At 52.3% G+C, this 20,045-nt stretch overlaps 1 protein-coding gene across 2 annotated transcripts in view; it reads left to right on the top strand.

Moving 5' to 3' along the window:
• Positions 1–20,045, top strand: part of atp10b (ATPase phospholipid transporting 10B) — a 511,821-nt gene that overhangs the window by 415,014 nt on the left and 76,762 nt on the right. For both annotated transcript variants that reach the window (XM_072512518.1, XM_072512519.1), the window contains exon 14: positions 19,264–19,358. In XM_072512518.1, the coding sequence (XP_072368619.1) occupies positions 19,264–19,358 (95 nt within the window). The remainder of the gene's footprint in view (positions 1–19,263; positions 19,359–20,045) is intronic.

The following is a 20,045-nucleotide window of genomic DNA, read 5'->3' as shown; positions in this document are numbered from 1 at the left end:
TGGAAGCCTTTTTCATTTCATTTGAGAAGGTAGCTAAAAAAAAAAAATGGCCACAGGACATGTGGGTGTTACTGATTCAAACAAAGCTGGTAGGTAGAGCTAATGAAGTATTTGCATCACTACCGGAGGAGGTATCTGGAACGTATGAAGAGGTGAAGAAATCCATCTTAAGTGCATATGAGCTAGTGCCTGAAGTTTACAGACAAAGGTTTAGAAATTTAAGGAAAGAATTTGGTCAAACATGCATGAAAGGCTCAAACAGAGTAATTTTGATAGGTGGATAAGGGCTTTGAAAATAGACCAAACGTATGAACCTCTCAGAGAAATTTTGGAGGAGTTTAAAAATTCAATTCCTGATGTAGTGAGAACTCATGTGGAAGAACGGAGGGTTAAAACTGCGAGATTAGCAGCGGAAATGGCAGATGATTAGGAATTAGTTCATAAATCAAAGATTGGTTTCCGACATCAGTTTCAGCTGGTGAGGGATAGAAACTGGGGACATGAGAAATACTCAAGTGGTAAAGGTAAAGGTGATCTGATGGGAGACAATAAAAAGAGTGTACCTCAGATTTAAAAAGACATCCAGGAGGGTGGAAAAGAAATGAAAAGTTTCAAATATTTTCACTGTAATAAACTAGGCCATGTAAAGTCACAGTGTTGGTGGTTGAAGAAAAGCACTGGGAAGGCTGACATGGTAAAACAGGATAAGACAGTGGGATTTGTTAGAGTAGTAAAGGAAAGCCCAAGGGAAGCGAAGGAGGTGCAAACGATTGTACAGCCTGTTTAATAAGTAATTGTTAAGAAGGTGCCAGATGTCTTTAAAGAATTTACTTGTCTGGGGAAAGTTTACTCATGTGTATCAGGAGGAGCAGGTAAAGAAGTTACAATTTTAAGAGATACAGGGGCTAGTCAATGTTTAATGGTAAAAGATGAGGAATTATGTAGTTTGGGAAGAATGTTGCCAGAAAAGGTGATGATATGTGGAATTCAGGGTGAGAGGAGTAGCGTTCCATTATATAAGGTAAGGTTGGAAAGTCCAGTAAAGAGTGGTGAAGTGGTAGTAGGAGTAATTGATAAAATTGGAATACAGTTTATCTTGGGTAATGATATAGCTGGATCGCAGGTGGAAGTGATGCCTATTGTGGTTGATAAGCCAGTGGAAAAGCAGTCAACTGAAGTGTTGAAGGACGAATATCCTGGGATTTTTCTGGATTGTGTAGTAACAAGGTCGCAAAGTCACAGGTTAAGACAAGAGGAGAAATCAAAGAGTGAAGATGAAGTTGAAGTGCAATTATCAGAAACGATTTTTGATCAGATGGTTGAAAAAGAACAAGAACAGGTGGAGGATGAGGCGGCTAGTTTTAGTTCAGGAAAATGGGCGGAGGTACAACAGAAAGATGTAGAAATACAATGAATATATCAGAAATCATATGCGGAAGAGGAATCTGAGGGTATACCAGAGTGCTATGACCGTAAAATGATGTCTTGATGAGAAAATGGAGACCTGTACATATGCAGGCAGATGAAAAGTGGTCAGAAGTTCATACTGCCGGTAGGGCATAGAAAGGAGGTGTTGCGAGTGGCACATGAGGTACCAGTGGGAGGTCATTTGGGGATAAGGAAAACTCAAGCTAAAATCCAGAAACATTTTTATTGGCCTGGACTTCATAAAGATGTAGTTAAATTTTGTCAATCATGTCACACATGTCAAGTGATAGGGAAACTTCAGGCAGTATTAAAATCAGCGCCCTTAATACCCATTCCAGCATTTGAGGAACCTTTTACAAGGGTCCTAATCGATTGTGTAGGACCGCTTCCTAAAACAAAAAGTGGGAATCAATATCTTTTGACTAATGGATGTGTCCACTAGTTTCCAGAGGCCATTCCAGTACCTAATATTACAGCTAAAAGGATTGTGGAGGAGTTACTTAAATTCTTTACTAGATATGGACTACCCACAGAAATTCAATCAGATCAAGGAATGAATTTTACTTCAAAGTTATTCAAAGAAGTTATGGATAGCTTAGGAATAAAACAATTTAAATCAACTGCATACCATCCAGATCGCAGGGAGCGTTAGAAAGGTGGCATCAGACATTAAAGACAATGTTGAGGGCGTATTGTCAAGATTATCCAGAGGATTGGGATAAAGGAATCCCATTCGTATTGTTTGCAATTAGGGATGCACCTAATGAGTCTACCAAATTTAGTCCTTTTGAACTAATTTTTGGTCATGAGGTAAGAGGACCACTTAAATTGATGAAGGAAAAATTGGTGGGTGAGAAATTGGAGATTACATTATTGGATTACGTGTCAAATTTTAGGGAACGATTAAATAAAGCAGGTGAATTGGCTAGACAACATTTGGAAGTTGCACAAAATGTGATGAAACGGGTAGCGGACAAGAAATCCAAAGTTTGTAGTCTTGCCAGTGGAGATAAAGTTTTAGTATTGTTACCAGTGGTAGGTGAACCTTTAAAAGCAAGGTTTTGTGGATCTTATCAGATTGAAATTAAATTAAGTGAAGTGAATTACGAGGTAAAAACACCAGATAGAAGGAAGACTCACTGAGTGTGTCATGTGAATATGCTTAAAAGGTACTTTGAAAGGGAAGGAGAGAAAAAGGATGAGGTTTTAATGATTCTAACTCAAAGTGACGAACCAAATCCAGATGACTGTGAATTTGACATACCTCAAATTAAATTGGAAAATGAGGATGTTCTTAAAAATTGGGATGAATTGTGAAGTTACCTTCTAGAGGAAAAACGAACTGACCTGAAAGAGTTATTGATATCACAAGGGCAAGTTTGTGGAGATAAATTGGGAAGTACTAAAATGGCTATACATGATGTAGATGTGGGAAGTGCTGTTCCTATCAAACAACATCCATATAGACTTAACCCTTTAAAATTGGCACAGGTTAACAGAGAGATTGAGAGTATGCTGAAGAATGGCATAATTGCAGTGGGTTGCAGCCAATGGAGCTCACCCACTTTAACAAAATGCAGTCCTGGATGCAATTGAGAGCAAAACAGCGGAATCCAACCCCTGTAATCAATTGTGAACTTGGTGTGTGAGCATGTGCGATGAAACACAAAATCACTCCCGCACTGAGAGCAGATGAACGGCCAGACGGTACCCAGCGGTTGTGTGTGAAAGTTCGAAAGTTGAATGCAGTTACAAGAACAAACTCTTATCCTATCCCGCGTTTGAAGAATTGCATTGAGAAATTGGGACAATCTGCTTTTATTTACAACTTCCAGACATGGAAAGAACATTTAAAACATCTAATGGAGTTCTTCGATCGACTTCAGGTGGCGAGTTTGGTGATGAACCTAGCCGAACATGAATTTGGAGAAGCCCGAATCACTTTCCTTGCGGAGTTTTCGATACCTGCAAGACAAAGGGAAATAATGCGATCTCCTAGCATGAATGAATTTGATCGACCCTTTGTGCAACAGATTTGTGGCGTGATTACTCCACTGATGGAATTGCTGAAGAAACCTAAGAAATTTCAATGGACAGCGGACTTTCAACAGGCATTTGACTGCCTGAAAGCTGTGATCACCAATGCTCCTGTATTGGAGAATTGCAAGGGGCTCTGTGGTCAGTTTGAACTAAAGTATCTGATTCGGAAGGGAAATGCCGAGGAGTAGAGGAATGGATGGATCGTGCAGAGACTTTGTTCAAAGAGACTGTCAATCGAGAAGGATTTCGGTTGGAGGAAGATGAACAAAGAAAAATTGACTATATTATTATACCTGTTTGCATTTGTTTTTTTAAAAAACGAAAAGGTATATTTAGTGTGTACATTTCTTAGTGGATGGTGCAAAAGTGAAAAATGAAACCATCTTGAAGTTGATGGTTTATTTTTTTTTCTTGGGGGGGAGATGTCATGCAAGAATGCCTTTAAGAAATGGATGTGTAAGCAATGTACCTTTAAGAAAACAGTGATGTCAGAGAGTGGGTGGAGCTCAGCTCAGTTCAGCCATTTTGAAGTTTCAGTTTTGAAAAATGCCTGGCTGGTTTTGCTGAGAGCAGTTTAAAAGTGCCTGGCTGATTTGCTGTGAGCTGATTTAAAGGAGAAGGCCAGTTTGAGACAGCAGCTTGAGAAGTTCTGGTTTTGAAAAGAGCTGGGTGTGTGCCTGTGTTTTGCAGTGAACTGGATATCTGCCATGAAAGACTATCTCTGGATCATTTGGGTGATTTAAACTTATAATAGTGAAGCCTTTAACCTGATGTGATTTTGTTTAAAGGTGTTAAGTCTCTTGGAAGTTTGAAGGAACATTTTAAGGAATTATTTACTGTTGCAATATTTTCTTGAGTTATCTTTGAAGTAAGGGGTGTGAAGAGATCCAATGTTTATTTCAGATGTTAAGTTGCGTTCATGGAATAAACAGTGTTAAAAACCCACATGTCCATAATTGTAATCCCACACCTAGGGAAAAAGCCGTGTGCTAAGAAAAGCAACAAATCCATTCAAGGGAGAGGTTGGTTGAACTCCATGATACATTTTGGGGTTCTGAAAACGCCTTGCCCATAACAGTGGTGACGGCTCAAGGGGGACATATAACCTACTCACACTCCTATTTCTTACGGCATCATGATTTAGAAAATGAAAATCAATTTTACAGTCTGAATGTAGGTACCCTTGAATGATTTGAAACTGCGAGACTGAAGGATCCCATTTGCACTGTGGTTTATATGTATAGCACCTTTGCAGATTTGGACATGTGCAGACCTTGTGTCGCTGAGAAAGACACGCTTCGTGGACGAACAATCCCACCCGTTGTATTTTCGCCAGTTATTTGTGGTTCCCACCGCTTGCCAATGGGATTTCCCATTGAAGCCACCACATGCCGCTGAGAAACCCATTGGCTAGGTGTGCTGCCAGCCGGAAATGAAAATCCCAGCGGCTGGGGAATTGCGGCTTCACATCTCCAGGGACCCGGGTTCAAATCCGGCCTCGGGTGACTGTCTGTGTGGGTGTGGAGTATGCACTTCTCCCCGTGTCTGCATGGGTTTCCTTCAGGTGCTCCAGTTTCCTCCTACAATCCAAAAATGTGCAGCTTAGGTGGCCGTGATAAATTGCCCCTTCGTATCCAAACGATTAGGTGAGGTTACTGGGATAAGGTGGAGGCATTGGATTAAGTAGGGGGCTCTTTTCAAGGGCCAGCATACTCGATGGGCTGAATGGCCTCCTTTTGCACTGTAGATTCTATGATTCTATCGATCGTACAGATTGCTCAAGTCTTGAAATGTATTGACCCATGACTCTGACTTCTTGCCCCAAGCCATCCACTGCGGACGTCACCCGTTCACTGTTGGCCTGGGTACCACGCATTGTCAGTAAAATCTCCCCCACCTGAAGGAAGTTGGATTCCTCCAGCTGCACTTGCAGGCGCTGGAACGTCGCTGACATCCCCTCCTGTAAATCCTGGCTCAACCAGTGATGGTCACAGGAAACACTGTAGCACAGTCGTTAGCACAGTTGCTTCATAGCTCCAGGGTCCCAGGTTCGATTCCTGGCTTGGGTCACTGTGCGGAGTCTGCACGTTCTCCCCGTGTCTGCGTGGGTTTCCTCCGGGTGCTCTGGTTTTCTCCCATAGTCCAAAGATGTGCAGGTTAGGTGGATTGGCCATGCTAAATTGCCCCTTAGTGTCCAAAAAGGTTAGGTGGGGTAATTGGGTTATGGGGATAGGATGGAGGCGAGGGCTCTTTCCAAGGGCCAGTGCAGATTTGATGGGCCAAATGGCCTCCTTCTGCACTGTAAATTCTAAGTTTCTATGAATCATACCTTTCAGAAGTGCAGCACCTGTTCGTCGACACCTGTTTCCTGGGATTGGGTCGCCCTCCCCTGCCACTCCCTCGTAGTTGCTGCCTCCACCTGATGTGCAGCAGCATGTGCGACGTGCGCTCCAGAAAGTAACCCAGGAGCCTCTTCACTAAAATTCCCCACCGAAGTGATAGTCTCTGCGATGGTGGAGGGTGCAGATGACAACAGTAACAGATTGGCATTCGGGGAACGCTGGGGGTATGGCTTGGGGGCAGCGACCCCGAAAGGCCCGGTCTTGTCTGATAGTGGCCCTGCAAGATGAATGACAAGAGACACGATGAGATCTTGGGAAGGAGTGGTCCGTGGGAAAGGGGTGACTTATGTGCTCCTGGGACATCATTTAACTTTGGGATCTCACTCAGTTGCCGCACCTCTGCTTCCGAAACTGCCCTTTCTTCAGCCTCGTCCTCTGCTCTGCGGAGGTCTGCACTCGCAGTTCTGGCAATTAGGGGCTATCTGTCCTAGAAAACATGTTGGGATACTTGGAAGGAAGTTCTACAGGGAGTTCTATAAGCTGGTGGCATGTGTGTGGAAGGCACCTGGCCAAAGACAATACAGGTGTTGGGGTTTGGTGGAGGGTGAGATGTAAGGGAGATGCAGGTGGGTAGATTTTGGTTGGCCTCTAGGGGATTGGTGGTGATGCGAGGAGTGAGGGACAGTAGTGATACCAGGGTTACAGCGGTGATGACTCAACCCAGGCTGCCCTAAGGAGGTCACTTATTCTTTTGTGGCACTGGGTCACAGTCCTCCTGGTGAGACTGGCAGCACCGACTACCTTTGCCACCTCCTCCCAGGCCCTGTTAACAATGGCGGGCTTGGGTCTCCTGCCCACTCTGTGGAAGATGGTGTCCCTCCTCTCCTTCACCGCATCCAGCGTGCAATTGAGCTCTGATTCAGTAAATCTCAACACATGTCTCCATGGAGCCAGCTTCTTGGCTGGAATGGGAGTGTGTGGGGAATGGAGCGCTTATGCGCAGCTCCAGCTTGTCAGGCTCTCCTTTGCTAATTCCGGCCTCAGCGAATCAGATGGCAACGGGAATGGGAATTGCACCAAATTCATGTGGGCAGAGTGCTGACTATTTGCATGTCCTGACTCGCTTCCCAAATAGCACCCCGACTGGAACGACAACCGCACACAATTCACTCCCAGCAGCAACACTTGGGGCGCATTTCTACCACCATGGATGAATCACAGGAGAAGCCCAAATTGGGCTTCGTGCCGGGCCGATCGTGAGTTACCCGGCTAACGACGCATGGAGCGATCTGGATCACACTCAGACTCATTTAAATATGTGCCATCATCGTGACGTCGCCTTTACCCAGCACTCAGGACTCATAGATCGCACCAAACGGAGAACCCTGTCTCAGATCGATTAAAAATTGTGGCTGAATTCTCCACTTCCAGCTGCCGGCAGTGAGAACTGCAATCAGGCGGAGAATAATTCGCAAGTGAGGAATCATGATTTGCGCCTGGTGCTGATTCCGGCGCCATGCTCCGGTCCCCCGCTGACTGCATCAGCGAGGTTTGAGCCCCGCGCCGGTGGGCCCAAGTGAAACCGTCATTTGACTAGATTTGAATTGTATTTAGCGGGTTAGACTTCACGCTGCTCTCCTCTGCAATGCTCCACCACTCTTAGGCGTACATCTCACAGCCGTGAATTGATGCAATGTGGGGATTGGGCTCCGTGGCTGCTGAGGGGGAGCGAGACACTAAAAACACCTCAAAGATTGTTGGGCTTTCTGAGCAGGTAGCTGCTCGGGGCCAGGGCTTGTCGTGGGGAGGGGGAGCGGGGAGGAGGGGAGTGGGGATGGGTGGGGAGGGGGGGTGGGGCATGGGTGGCGGGGAGGGGTGGGGGGAGGGGGGTTGGGGAGGGGGGGGAAGGGGTTTGGGGAGTGGGTGGGTTGGGGTGGGGGTTGTGGGAGGGGGGTTGGGGAGGGGGGGTTGGGGAGGGGGGAAGGGGTTTGTGGAGTGGTTGGGTGGGTTGGGGTGGGGGGTTGGGGAGGGGGGGAAGGGGTTTGTGGAGTGGTTGGGTGGGTTGGGGGGGAGGGGGTGTTGAGGAGTGGGTGGGTGGGTTGGGGAGGGGTTGTTCGGGGGAGGGGGGTTGGGGAGGGTGCGTGCCAGGGAGGAGAGGGGTGGGCCGGGGAGGGCCAGTGATGGAGCGGGTGCGTGCCGGGGAGGAGAGGGGCGGGGAGGGCCAGTGATGGGGAGGGTGCATGCCGGGGAGGAGAGGGGGGACCGGGGAATGCGAGTGATGGGGAGGGTGCGTGCCGGGGAGGAGAGGGGTGGGGGCGGGGAGGGCGAGTGATGGAGAGGGTGCGTGCCGGGGAGGAGGGGGGGGGGGGAGTGTTGGGGAGGGTGCGTGCGGGGGAGGAGGGGAGGCGGAGGGTTGGGGAGGGTACATGCCAGAGAGAAGAGGGTGGGGGGGGGTTTGGGACAGTGTGTGCCGGGGGGGGGGGGGGGGGGGTAGGGGGGGGGGGGATCCACCTGGCCATGTGCCAGCTGGCAACAGTCGCGACCATGCAGCCCATGGCACCTGGCTCGGGGGGCGAGTATGGCCAATGATGACATGTCGTATATTCCCCCCCACCCCCTGCAGGCCGTTATGTTTGGTTGTCACTGATGCGCGATCAATTACTCTCGAGACAAGGTGAGTCATAACTAATAGGCTTTAATCTGCTAGAACTGTACCCAGCAGCTTCGATACAGAAAGTGAAGGCTGCTGGGACGGCATTGGTTCTTATACTCCGCCTCTCAGGGCGGAGCTATGTACATCAGCCAACGGTAGACTCCTGGGTCTAGCCAATGGTCATGCACCTCTCAGGTACCGCAATACCTGGTATTACCACAGTCACCCAGCGATGTTGGCCTTCGTAGGGGAGCCGCACTTCTACATGTTGCCCTGGGGGAGCTGGAGCAGGAGCGTGCCAGGAGACGGCGGAGGCTGCCGCAGAGGAGCGTGCCGCAGGGAGGCAGGTGGCAGCCACCCAGGCTGGAGGGCCGCCCGCACGACAGGAGGAGGAGGAGGAGGTGGTGGTGGTGCCGCAGCGACGGAGATGCCCGATGAGGCCCCGTGTGTACCGGCCCTGCTCGTCGTACCAGGAGCTTACAGACCGGGAATGCAGGCGGGGACTCCAAATGAGCCGGGAAACCATCGCCCATATCTGCCACCTGATGGCATACCTGGCACCGCGTGGCACTGGGAGAGGACACCCTCTCCCCATCAAGGTTACGGTGACCCTGAACATTTATGCCACGGGATCATTCCAGGTGCCGAGTTGGGACCTGTCCGTCATCTCGCAGGTATTGGTGCACTGGTGCATCTGTGCAGTGACGGACGCCCTGTATGCCATTGCGGACCGCTACATCCAGTTCCCTGTGGACCGGGCCAGCCAGGATGCTCGGGCAGCGAACTTCGCTGCCGTGGCCAGGATGCCCATGGTCCAGGGGGCGATTGATGGGATGCACGACGCCGTGCGGCCACCTGCGGATAACAGGGCCGTGTTCACGAATAGGAAGGGGACCTATTCCATGAACGTGCATGTGGTCTGTGACTACTGCATGAGGGTCCTGCACGTCTGCGCCCGGTACCCGGGCAGTGTACATGACTCATCCGTATTGGCGCAATCATTCACCCCACCACGTTCGAGGGACTCCCCCCCCCCCCCCCCCCCCCCCCCGGCTGAGGGGCTGGTTGCTGGGCGACAGGGGTTACCCGTTGCGGTCGTGGCTGATGATGCCTATACGGAGGCCACAGACTGACGTGGAGAACTGCTACAACGATGCCGATGCAGCGACCAGGGGTGGGATAGAGAGGTGCTTTGGGCTGCTGAAGATGCGCTTCAGGTACCTGCACTGCCCTGGAGGGGCCCTCCAGTACCCGTCAGATAGGGTCGGCTGCATCGTTGTGGTCTGCTGCGCCCTGCACAACATAGCCCAGCAGAGGGGCGATGTGCTGCAGGCAGAGGAGGGGGAAGGGGAGTGTCATAATATCCACTCATGGAAATAATGAGATGCAGACAGGCAGTGATTGACACACAGGATGACCAGTAAGCACACAACACAGTGCAGCCAATCACCAGACAGGACACTACCACTATAAAGCCAGAGGGTATTAGGTTTCCCGCTCTCTCTGGACCCAGCCACTGAGACAGTCAGAGTCCACGAGCTAGCAAGTGCAAACACCATGCGGTAGCGAGTAAGTCTGGTCAGGCTACTAAAAGGTCTCCGGTCAGTTCAGTATAGTGTCGACCCACAGCTGAATATGTATATCAGTTCTATCGTTGAGTAAAACAGTGTTGGATCTTCTCCAGTGTTAGACGTCTGTTTCTAGCTTCCCTGCATCGAGTGCAGTCCACATCGAACCTACCTGCCTAACACATCATGGTACCGGAGTGATACTGATCTTGACGGACCTACCTCGAGTGAATCAGCATTGACCAGCAAGCAGCCATCCGGTGAAATGGAAAACATCCAGCCTCCTCCGCAGCTCCGCATCTCCGGCAACCTCGGCGCCAATTGGAAAATCTTCAAGCAAAAGTTCCTCTTGTACATCGAGGCCTCCGACCTCGAAGCAGCTTCAGATGCCAGGAAGATCGCGCTATTTCTCTCCACCGTGGGGGGCCATGCCATCCACATCTCCAACTCCCTTACGTTCGCTGACGGCGAAGACAAAACAAAGTTCAAAACAGTCCTGCTGAAGTTTGACAGCCACTGCGACATTGAGGTGAATGAGAGCTTTGAACGGTACGTTTTCCAGCAGAGGCTTCAGAGTAAGGATGAACATTTTCAGTCCTTCGTGACCCATCTCCGCATCCTAGCGCAGTCAAGTAACTGACTTGACGGCTGATTCCATGATCCGGGATCAGATCGTTTTCGGGGTCCACTCCGACTCCCTTCGGCAGCAGCTCCTGAAAGTCAAACAGTTGAGCCTCTCTGTCGCTATCGAGACGTGCGTTGTCCATGAGCATGCTAAGAATCGTTACTCCCACATCAGGGCGGCAAAAACTGCAAAGCTGGCCTCCCACGAGGCGGTATGACTGCAGGCCATTGCACAAATGCAGGGCCTGAGCATCGAGGAGAGTGGCCCTTTCGCGCGCTTTTCCCGGGTCTCTGCGCATGCGCACCACGACCGAGTGGACGACGAGCCCGACAGCCCGACTGCGCAGCTGCATACGTCGCCCGAACGCACTGCGTATGTGCGATGGCGCATGGAATGCGCTGACGCCGGCGTCACGGCATGTCCGAATTGTGGCTCCGCCCATTTAAAGCGGCAATGTCCGGCAAAAGGACGCCGGTGTCTACAGTGTGGCAAGCTTGACCACTACGCAGCACTTTGCAGATCTGCTCCACTGCCCAGCAGCCAGCGATCCCAGCTGCGGCGCAGAAGTGTCCGCTCAGTACAACAAGGCATGCCAGATTCCGATCCCGACAGCCCAACAGACCCTGATGCTGAGTGCCTCAAGTCCCCATACCGGGTGGGCATCATAACTACACATGCGTTGCCTTCCACCACAACGGCGAAACACCTCTCGATCCTCAGTGTGGATCCCGACGATGAGTAGTGTGCTGTCTTCACAGTTAACAAGGCTCGCATCCGATTTAAACTGGACACCGGCGCATCAGCGAACCTCATCTCAAAATCTGATCTCGACACCATCCGCGCCAGACCAAGTATTCTTCCACCGGCCTGCCAGCTCCTTGACTACAATGGCAATGCCATAGCTTCCAGTGGCTCTTGTCAACTGGGGGTATCCAATAAGGTGATCAAGGCAACACTGCGGTTTGAAATCGTCGGGCCTGACAGAGCGTCCCTGCTCGGTTCTCGAGCCTGCAAGCTCCTGAACCTGGTTCAGTGAGTCCACACCATGTCATCATCACCGGCGACGGCCTCGTCTGATGGAAACTTGCAAGCCGACATTGATGACATTATCACGCAGTACCACAGCGTATTCGATGGAATGGGCACGCTCCCGTACCGATATAAAATCCTGCTCAAGCCGACGCCACCCCTGTAATTTATGCACCACGCCGGGTGCCGGCACCCCTCAAGGATCGTCTGAAGAAGCAATTACAGGACCTCCAAGACCAAGGCATCATATCGAAGGTCACAGAGCCAACAGACTGGGTCAGCTCCATGGTCTGTGTAAAGAAGCCATCAGGGGAGCTTCGCATTTGCATTGACCGTAACGATCTAAACCGCAACATCGGGCGGGAGCATTACCCAATACCAAAACGTGAAGAGTTGACCAGTGAGATGTCTCATGCCAAATTCTTTACTAAGCTGGACACCTCCAAGGGTTTTTGGCAAATACAGCAGGACGCGTCCAGTCGCAAGCTGTGCACGTTCAACACCCCGTTCAGTCGCTACTGCTACAACCTGATGCCTTTTGGGATCATGTCTGCCTCCAAAGTATTTCACCGCATAATGGAGAAGATGATGGAGCGCATCGAGTGGGTGCGAGTATACATTGACGACATAATTATCTGGTCCACAACGCCCCAGGAACACATCGCTCGCCTCAGGAAGGTATTCCAGAGAATTCATGAACATGGTCTCCAGCTCAACTGGGCCAAGTGCTCATTTGGTCAATCGGATATTAAGTTCCTGGGTGACCACATCTCACAGCAGGGTGTGCTGCCAGATGCCGACAAGGTCTCGGCGATCAACGCCATGAAGACCCCGGAGGACAAGAAGGCGGCCCTCCGCTTCCTCGGGATAGTCAGCTTCCTCGGGAAATTCATTCCCAATATGGCATCCCACACCTTGGCCCTCCGCCATCTCGTCAAGAAGTAGACGGAATTCCAGTGGCTGCCCACGCATGAAGAGGAATGGTGTGAGCTGAAAGCAAAGCTCACCACAGCCCCGGTTCTAGCGTTCTTCGACCCAACCAAGGAAACCAAGATATCGACTGATGCAAGCCAGGACGGCATTGAGGCGGTGCTCCCTCAGCGAGATGACTCCTCGTCCTGGGCTCCAGTGGCATATGCCTCCAGGGCCATGATGCCCACTGAGCAACGGTACGCTCAGATTGAGAAGGAGTGTCTGGGCCTCCTGACAGGGATAGTCAAGTTTCATGACTACGTTTACGGCCTGCCAAAATTCACGGTAGAAACGGTCCACAACTCTCTAGTCCATACAATCCAAAAGGATTTAAATGACATGACACCTCGGTCACAGCAAATTCTTATTAAGCTACGCCGCTATGACTTCGAACTTGTCTACACGCCAGGCAAAGAGCTGATCATTGCAGATGCTGTATCCAGGTCCATTACCACACCTTGTGAACAAAGTGACTTTATCTGCCACATAGAAGCGCAAGTACAGTTGTGTGCCACCAACCTTCCGGCCTCTGACGAACGGGTGGTCCAAATTTGTGAGAAGACGGCCAAGGATCCTCTGCTGCAGCGTGTATTGCAGCACCTTACCAATGGCTGGCAGAAGGGACAATGTCCCCAGTTCTATAACGTAAAAGACGACCTGACGGTGGTGGAGGGTATTCTTCTGAAACCGGACAGGATCGTAATTCCTCAGAGCATGCGGGTTATGGTGCTGGGCCAACTCCATGAGGGTCACCTTGGGGTCGAGAAATGCCGACGCAGACCCCGGCGGTGGTCTATTGGTCGGGCATCAGCCAGGACATTGCCGACACGGTCCTCAACTGCCCCACCTGTCAGAAGTTTCAACCAGCTCAACCCAAGGAAACGCTGCAACAGCACGTGATTGTGACCTCTCCGTGGTCCAAAGTAGGTGTAGACCTTTTCCACGCCAAGGGGCGTGACTACGTATTCCTGGTCGACTACTTCTCCAGTTACCCAGAAGTGGTGAAACTGTCCAACCTTGCGTCGAAGGCGGTAATCAAAGCCTGCAAAGAAACGTTCGCCAGGCATGGGATTCCGCTCACTGTAATGAGTGACAACGGTCCTTGCTTTTACAGCCAGGAATGGTCTGATTTTGCATAGTCCTACAACTTCCGTCACGTAACCTCCAGTCCCCACAACCCACAGTCAAACGGGAAGGCCGAGACAGGGGTCCATATTGTCAAGCAGTTGCTGTGCAAAGCTGCAGACCCAGGCTCCGACTTCAACCTGGCGATGCTGGCATACAGGGCAACCCCACTGTCCACTGGGTTGTCTCCAGTGCAGATGCTCATGAATCGCACTCTGAGGACCACAGTTCCAGCCATCTGTGTTCCAGACCTTGACCACCTCACGGTCTTACAGAAAATGCAGCAGTCCCGGGCCCAACAGAAGGCCACATACGATGCTCATGCCACGGATTTACCTGAGCTGGCTCCAGCCGATCATGTTCGTGTCCAGTTGCCTGAGGGCTGCTGGTCAGCCACAGCTGTTGTGCTCAAACAAGTGGCTCCAAGATCGTTCCTCGTCCGCATGGCTGATGGCTCCCTGCTACGGCGCAACAGACGGGCATTGCGAAGAGTTCCACGCCCGCTACCTGACTGAAGTGCCCCGCCACCTACGATGCTTCCTCCGGACGTACCCGCCATGAGGCCACCGATCTACCAGCAATCCAGCCGGCCCATGCAACCACTGCGATGGCAGCGATCCCGCCTATCCACGTGCAGGTGGCTCCTGATCCACCTCTGCGGCGATCGACAAGAATTCATCGCCCACCACAAAGACTGAACCTGTAGACTGAACTTTTGTACATTTCGTGACTTCATCGATTGCATCTGCACTATCGACACCTTCCAATGTATATACGTTCATTTAGACATCTTTTGTATATAGTCAGGCATATATACATATATATGCACGCACACCTTCGTATTTATTTATCTAAAAATAAAAGGGGGGGAGATGCCATAATATCCACTCATGTATATAATGAGATGCAGACAGGCAGTGATTGACACACAGGATGACCAGTCAGCACACAACACAGTACAGCCAATCACCAGACAGGACACTACCACTATAAAGCCAGAGGGCACTAGGTTTCCCGCTCTCTCGGAACACAGCTACTGAGACACTCAGAGTCCGCGAGCTAGCAAGTGAAAACACCATGCGGTTGCGAGTAAGTCTGGTCAGGCTACTAAATGTTCTCCAGTCAGTTCAGTATAGTGTCGACCCACAGCTGAATATGTATATCAGTTCTATCGTTGAATAAAACAGTGTTGGATCTTCTCCAGTGTTAGAAGTCTGTTTCTAGTTTCCGTGCATGGAGTGCAGTCCACATCGAACCTACCTGCCTAACACATCAAGGAGGAGCAGCAAGACGAGGCGCAGACCTCCCCAGATGAGGAGGAATGGGGGCAATGGTCAGGACAGACGGGTTGGTCATGGACGGGAGGCTGCTCACCGTTACCGGCTGGGCCAGCGGGCATGGGACAGGCTGATAGCCGCCCAGTTCACGGGCTGGGGGGTGTGGGTATCGACGAGTCGGGGCACAGACTGCACATTATGGCACCCACCTACCACCCTTAACCCGCCCACCCAACACCAACCACCCTCAGCCCACCTGCAAGCACACCACCTCTCCATTGCACATCCACCTGCGGCACAACGGGCCGGGCTCACACGGTCGCCGGTGGAAGCGTGTCTACTGGAGGCCATGGAGGATAATGACAACCCGCTCTGCGATGAGCTCTGGGCTCTACATCGTTGGAGAATGTCTGACCCATGGCCACAGTACCACCCTCCACCCGGACGGTCCCTGCATGCGGCCGTGACACTGCAGCGCACGGTCCCGTCGTCTGTCCGGGGGGATGGTGAGGACGACCCGGGGAAGGGGGGGCACACTCACCTGAGGCCGACATTCTATCACCCCTCACACACACACTAGCGCTCACCTCACACCACATCCCCGCACGCATCGGACAGAGCACAAAGGCAGCTTCTGTAGGTGTGAAAATGATTTTAATAACAAACAGTTCATACACGTGTCCAGCCCCTAAACTAATCTGTGCCCTGCACACGTGCCAACTTACTCAGTGTCTAATTTTCTGGCCTTAAGGGCCCTATGACTACATCTAGGTGGTTCCCCAGATGGTACAGCAGAACTGGAGGTGGACTCCTGTGATTTCTGCCCTGTGACTAGGGACTCCTTTAGCGGCCGTTTCCTGGGGCAGCCCAGTCTAGATGGGCCAGGCTGCGGCTCCGGTGACTGGGATGGCGAGCTGCCAGCCTGTCCTGCCCATTGCCCACCAGATGCACCTGGGACAGAAGGGGGGGGAGTCCGAGGTGTTGCGGTGTTCCGGGACCACCCCTATAGGGGGAACCGGAACGGGCCCCAGCACCTCCTCCTCCCTCGGGGTGCCCGATGGCCCCCTGGCCTCTACATGGGTCGAGGATGCGAACGGACCGAGCACCCGATGCCCCCCCGACAAATGACGCTGCCAGTGCTGGAGGCCCGCCCTGGTAGCAACAAGGGTCTGCAAGTTTGCAGCCATGGCGCTCAGGGAGTTGGCCATCCCTGTCTGTGCCTGGGCGACGCCGGCCAGCACCTGGGCAATGGCGCCGATGCCCTCAGCGATGGCCCGCTGAGACTGGGCCATTGCCTGCTGAGACTGTGCCACGCCGTTGAGCACCTCTGCGATCTGCTGCTGGCTCTGGCTCATGGCTGCCTGTGAGAGGGCAGCCATGTCCTGGGCCACGGACGCCGCCTGCACGGAAAGCCCCACACCTTGCATACTGCGACCCATGTCTGCCACTGTCGCACCCATTGCCTCCACCGCGGATGCCACCCGTGCGGTGTCATCCTGGGTGGCACGCATGACCGGCACCACTACCTGCTCCTGCATGCGGGTGGACTCCTCCACCTTCGTCTGCAGCTGCCGCAAGCCGCCCGTCACCCCCTTTTGGTCATCCCTTGGTCCGTGACAGCATTGGGTCTATGGGTGGGTGTGGTAACTCCAGGAACCCGGGATCCATCTGGGCGGCAGATGGTTGCCTGAGTCGGGCTGCCCTTCAACCGCCCGGTCCCTCAGCTGCTCCTGCCTCCACCTGCTGTACCGGGACGGTTGTGTGGTGCGCACCATTTAGTGTCCCAGATGCCTCATCGCTAAAGTGCCCGACCGAGGTGAGTGTCTCTGCGATGGTGGAGGGTGCAGGAGATAGCAGTGACGTAATGGCGTGCTCCTCATCCAACCCAAAGTCCGGGGTCCCCTGGAGTGGTGATTCCTGTCCATCTGTCCCCTGTGTGTGGGTGTCGTGTGCGTCAGTGTCCTGTGTGTTAGGGTCCTGTGTGTCGGTGTCCTGTGCATCAGTGTCCTGTGCATCAGTGTCCTGTGCATCAGTGTCCTGTGCGTCAATGTCCTGTGCGTCAATGTCCTGTGCGTCAGTCTCCTGTGCGTCAGTGTCCTGTGTTTTAGGGTCCTGTGTGTTCAGGTCCTGTGTGTTCAGGTCCTGTGCGTCAAGTGTCCTGTGCGTCGGTGTCCTGTGCGTCGGTGTCCTGTGCGTCGGTGTCCTGTGCGTCGGTGTCCTGTGCGTCGGTGTCCTGGGCGTCGGTGTCCTGGGCGTCGGTGTCCTGTGCGTCGGTGTCCTGTGCGTCGGTGTCCTGTGCGTCGGTGTCCTGTGCGTCAGTGTCCTGTGCGTCGGTGTCCTGTGCGTCGGTGTCCTGTGCGTCGGTGTCCTGTGCGTCGGTGTCCTGTGCGTCGGTGTCCTGTGCGTCGGTGTCCTGTGCGTCGGTGTCCTGTGCGTCGGTGTCCTGTGCGTCGGTGTCCTGTGCGTCGGTGTCCTGTGCGTCGGTGTCCTGTGCGTCGGTGTCCTGTGCGTCGGTGTCCTGTGCGTCGGTGTCCTGTGCGTCGGTGTCCTGTGCGTCGGTGTCCTGTGCGTCCGTGTCCTGTGCGTCCGTGTCCTGTGCGTCCGTGTCCTGTGCGTCAGTGTCCTGTGCGTCAGTGTCCAGTGCGTCAGTGTCCTGTGCGTCAGTGTCCTGTGCGTCAGTGTCCTGTGCGTCAGTGTCCTGTGCGTCAGTGTCCTGTGCGTCAGTGTCCTGTGCGTCAGTGTCCTGTGCGTCAGTGTCCTGTGCGTCAGTGTCCTGTGCGTCAGTGTCCTGTGCGTCAGTGTCCTGTGCGTCAGGGTCCTGTGCGTCAGGGTCCTGTGCGTCAGGGTCCTGTGCGTCAGGGTCCTGTGCGTCAGTGTCCTGTGCATTAGGGTCCTGTGCGTCAGGGTCCTGTGCATCAGTGTCCTGTGCGTCAGTGTCCTGGGTCGGCTGCAATGGGGGCCTGGTGCTGTGGCTGCCCTCCTCGTCGCTGGGTGTGGCCCACTGGCGCCGCCGCACTTGCACTAGATGCGGGCAGTGTCCGCCTGGTGCTTCGGGTCTGTTCCTGGCTCGTGGCTGCCCTGGAACGTCCTGGGGGCATTGTATGCCTGATGGGCCGTTCTGTCCCCCCTTCCCCCATATTCCCCCTCCCTCATACCCCATATCACCCTTCCCCCATATCCCCTTCCCCATATCCCCCCTTCCCCCATAACCCCCTTCCCCCATATCCACACATATCCCCCCTCCCCCATATCCCCTTTCCCCATATCCTCCTTCCCCCCCCATATCCTCCTTCCCCCATATTCCCCCTTCCCCCATATTCCCCCTTCCCCCATATTCCCCCTTCCCCCATATTCCCCCTTCCCCCATATTCCCCCTTCCCTCATATTCCCCCTTCCCCCATATCCCCTTCCCCCATATTCCCCCATATCCCCCTTCCCCATATCCCCCCTTCCCCCATATCCCCCATAGTCCCCTGGGAAGGGGCATATGGGGGAAGGGGGGATATGGGGGAAGGGGGAAAGGGGGGCAGGCAGTGGGGGGGTCTTACTTGGTGCTGTGGGTGGCCATTTTGCCGGGTCTCCAAGGGGGGGGGGGGCGTCTTTTGTGCGGCGCGCGGGTCCGTCTCGGGTGACGCCGTCGCAAATGGCATCACGCCGCTACTAGCCCATTCCCGGCTGGAGAATTCGCAACGTTCCGGGGGGCCCGACGCGGAGTGATACGCTCCGTTTTTGGTGCCGGGTTCGGGCCATCGAGCCGATTCTCGGAGAATCCCGCCCATAATATTTTAGATTTAGAAAGGAACTGGGAAAACGCAAACAAATTGCTCTCTTGCAAAATGTTCAAATACTAGGCGACGGGAGTAGATGGTTGTGAAAATACATTGGAGCTTTGAAGTCATAAGCTTTTCGAGTCTGAGGGCCTCTTCCTTGCCCTGAAAATACTTCATTACTATTAGGACAGTCTAATCTTTTCAATTTTGCGACATTGGTCAGACATGGTACTGCTCCCAGGGTTATTGATTACATAAACATGTTCGACTTTTGCAAAGGGTTGAAGCAGTCTCTGGGGTTAAGCTGTAAGAAAATGTTTGCTCTTTTTTCCTGAGACTGTGATTTCTGTTATGAAGTTCGACATTGAAATCCAACGCACATGTCTGACAGATTGTCTTTTCTTTTCCCACTTGTTTCTTTGACAACCTCTAAGATGAAAAGCAACAAAGGAAAATAATGAATGAAACACAAAAGTATCTGGACTTGTATGCAAGTAATGGTCTCCGAACACTGTGTATTGCAAAGAAGGTAAAATATGGGCTCTTAAGCTTATGTTAACACTGCACTGCAGTTACTGTGAAAAGTCCCTAGTCGCCACATTCCAGCGCCTGTTCGGGTACACAGAGGGAGAATTCAGAATTCTCAGCTGCTACGGGAATTGAACCCACGCTGCTGACCTTGTTCTGCATCGCAAACCAGCCCACTGAGCTAAACCACATAGCACCTTTAAGTTAGAAAAAGCCTCAAAGTGCTCCACAGAGACACAGGCCACAAAACCAAGCTCTCTATCGCTATAATCTGATCGCAAGGCTGTAACATGGGAATACTGTGTCTGCAGAGTGGGCAAATCATAATGTGGCACCACCTCCAATAATAATTTGATTCACATTCTGCGATTGTGAACTGTACAAGTCCAATTAACACCCTCTCTTAAACACTCCCAGCTGAGAGTGCATTCAGCTACATGAGGGACCCGCCCCTATCATCATTTAGAAGACCAACCATCCAACTTCCTGGTGAGATGCTTTTAACTTGGCTTTGCTGCTGCAGAGTTAGTGGAAGAGAAGTGTGATTTGGAAATGAAGCACAGGCAGAGAAAAGGGGAAATGGTGTGCAGAGGGAGGGGGAGGAAGAAGAGATGACCCCTCTGTTGATGACCTATCCATAAGTTGATGAGTTTCCAGCTACTATGTCGTTCATACATCATCAAAAACA

This window comes from Scyliorhinus torazame, chromosome 7, assembly GCF_047496885.1.
Source record: "Scyliorhinus torazame isolate Kashiwa2021f chromosome 7, sScyTor2.1, whole genome shotgun sequence".
In the NCBI taxonomy this organism is placed as follows: Eukaryota; Metazoa; Chordata; class Chondrichthyes; order Carcharhiniformes; family Scyliorhinidae; genus Scyliorhinus; species Scyliorhinus torazame.
Note: the sequence above shows the minus strand (reverse complement) of the source record. Positions and strands in the feature narration are given on the sequence as shown.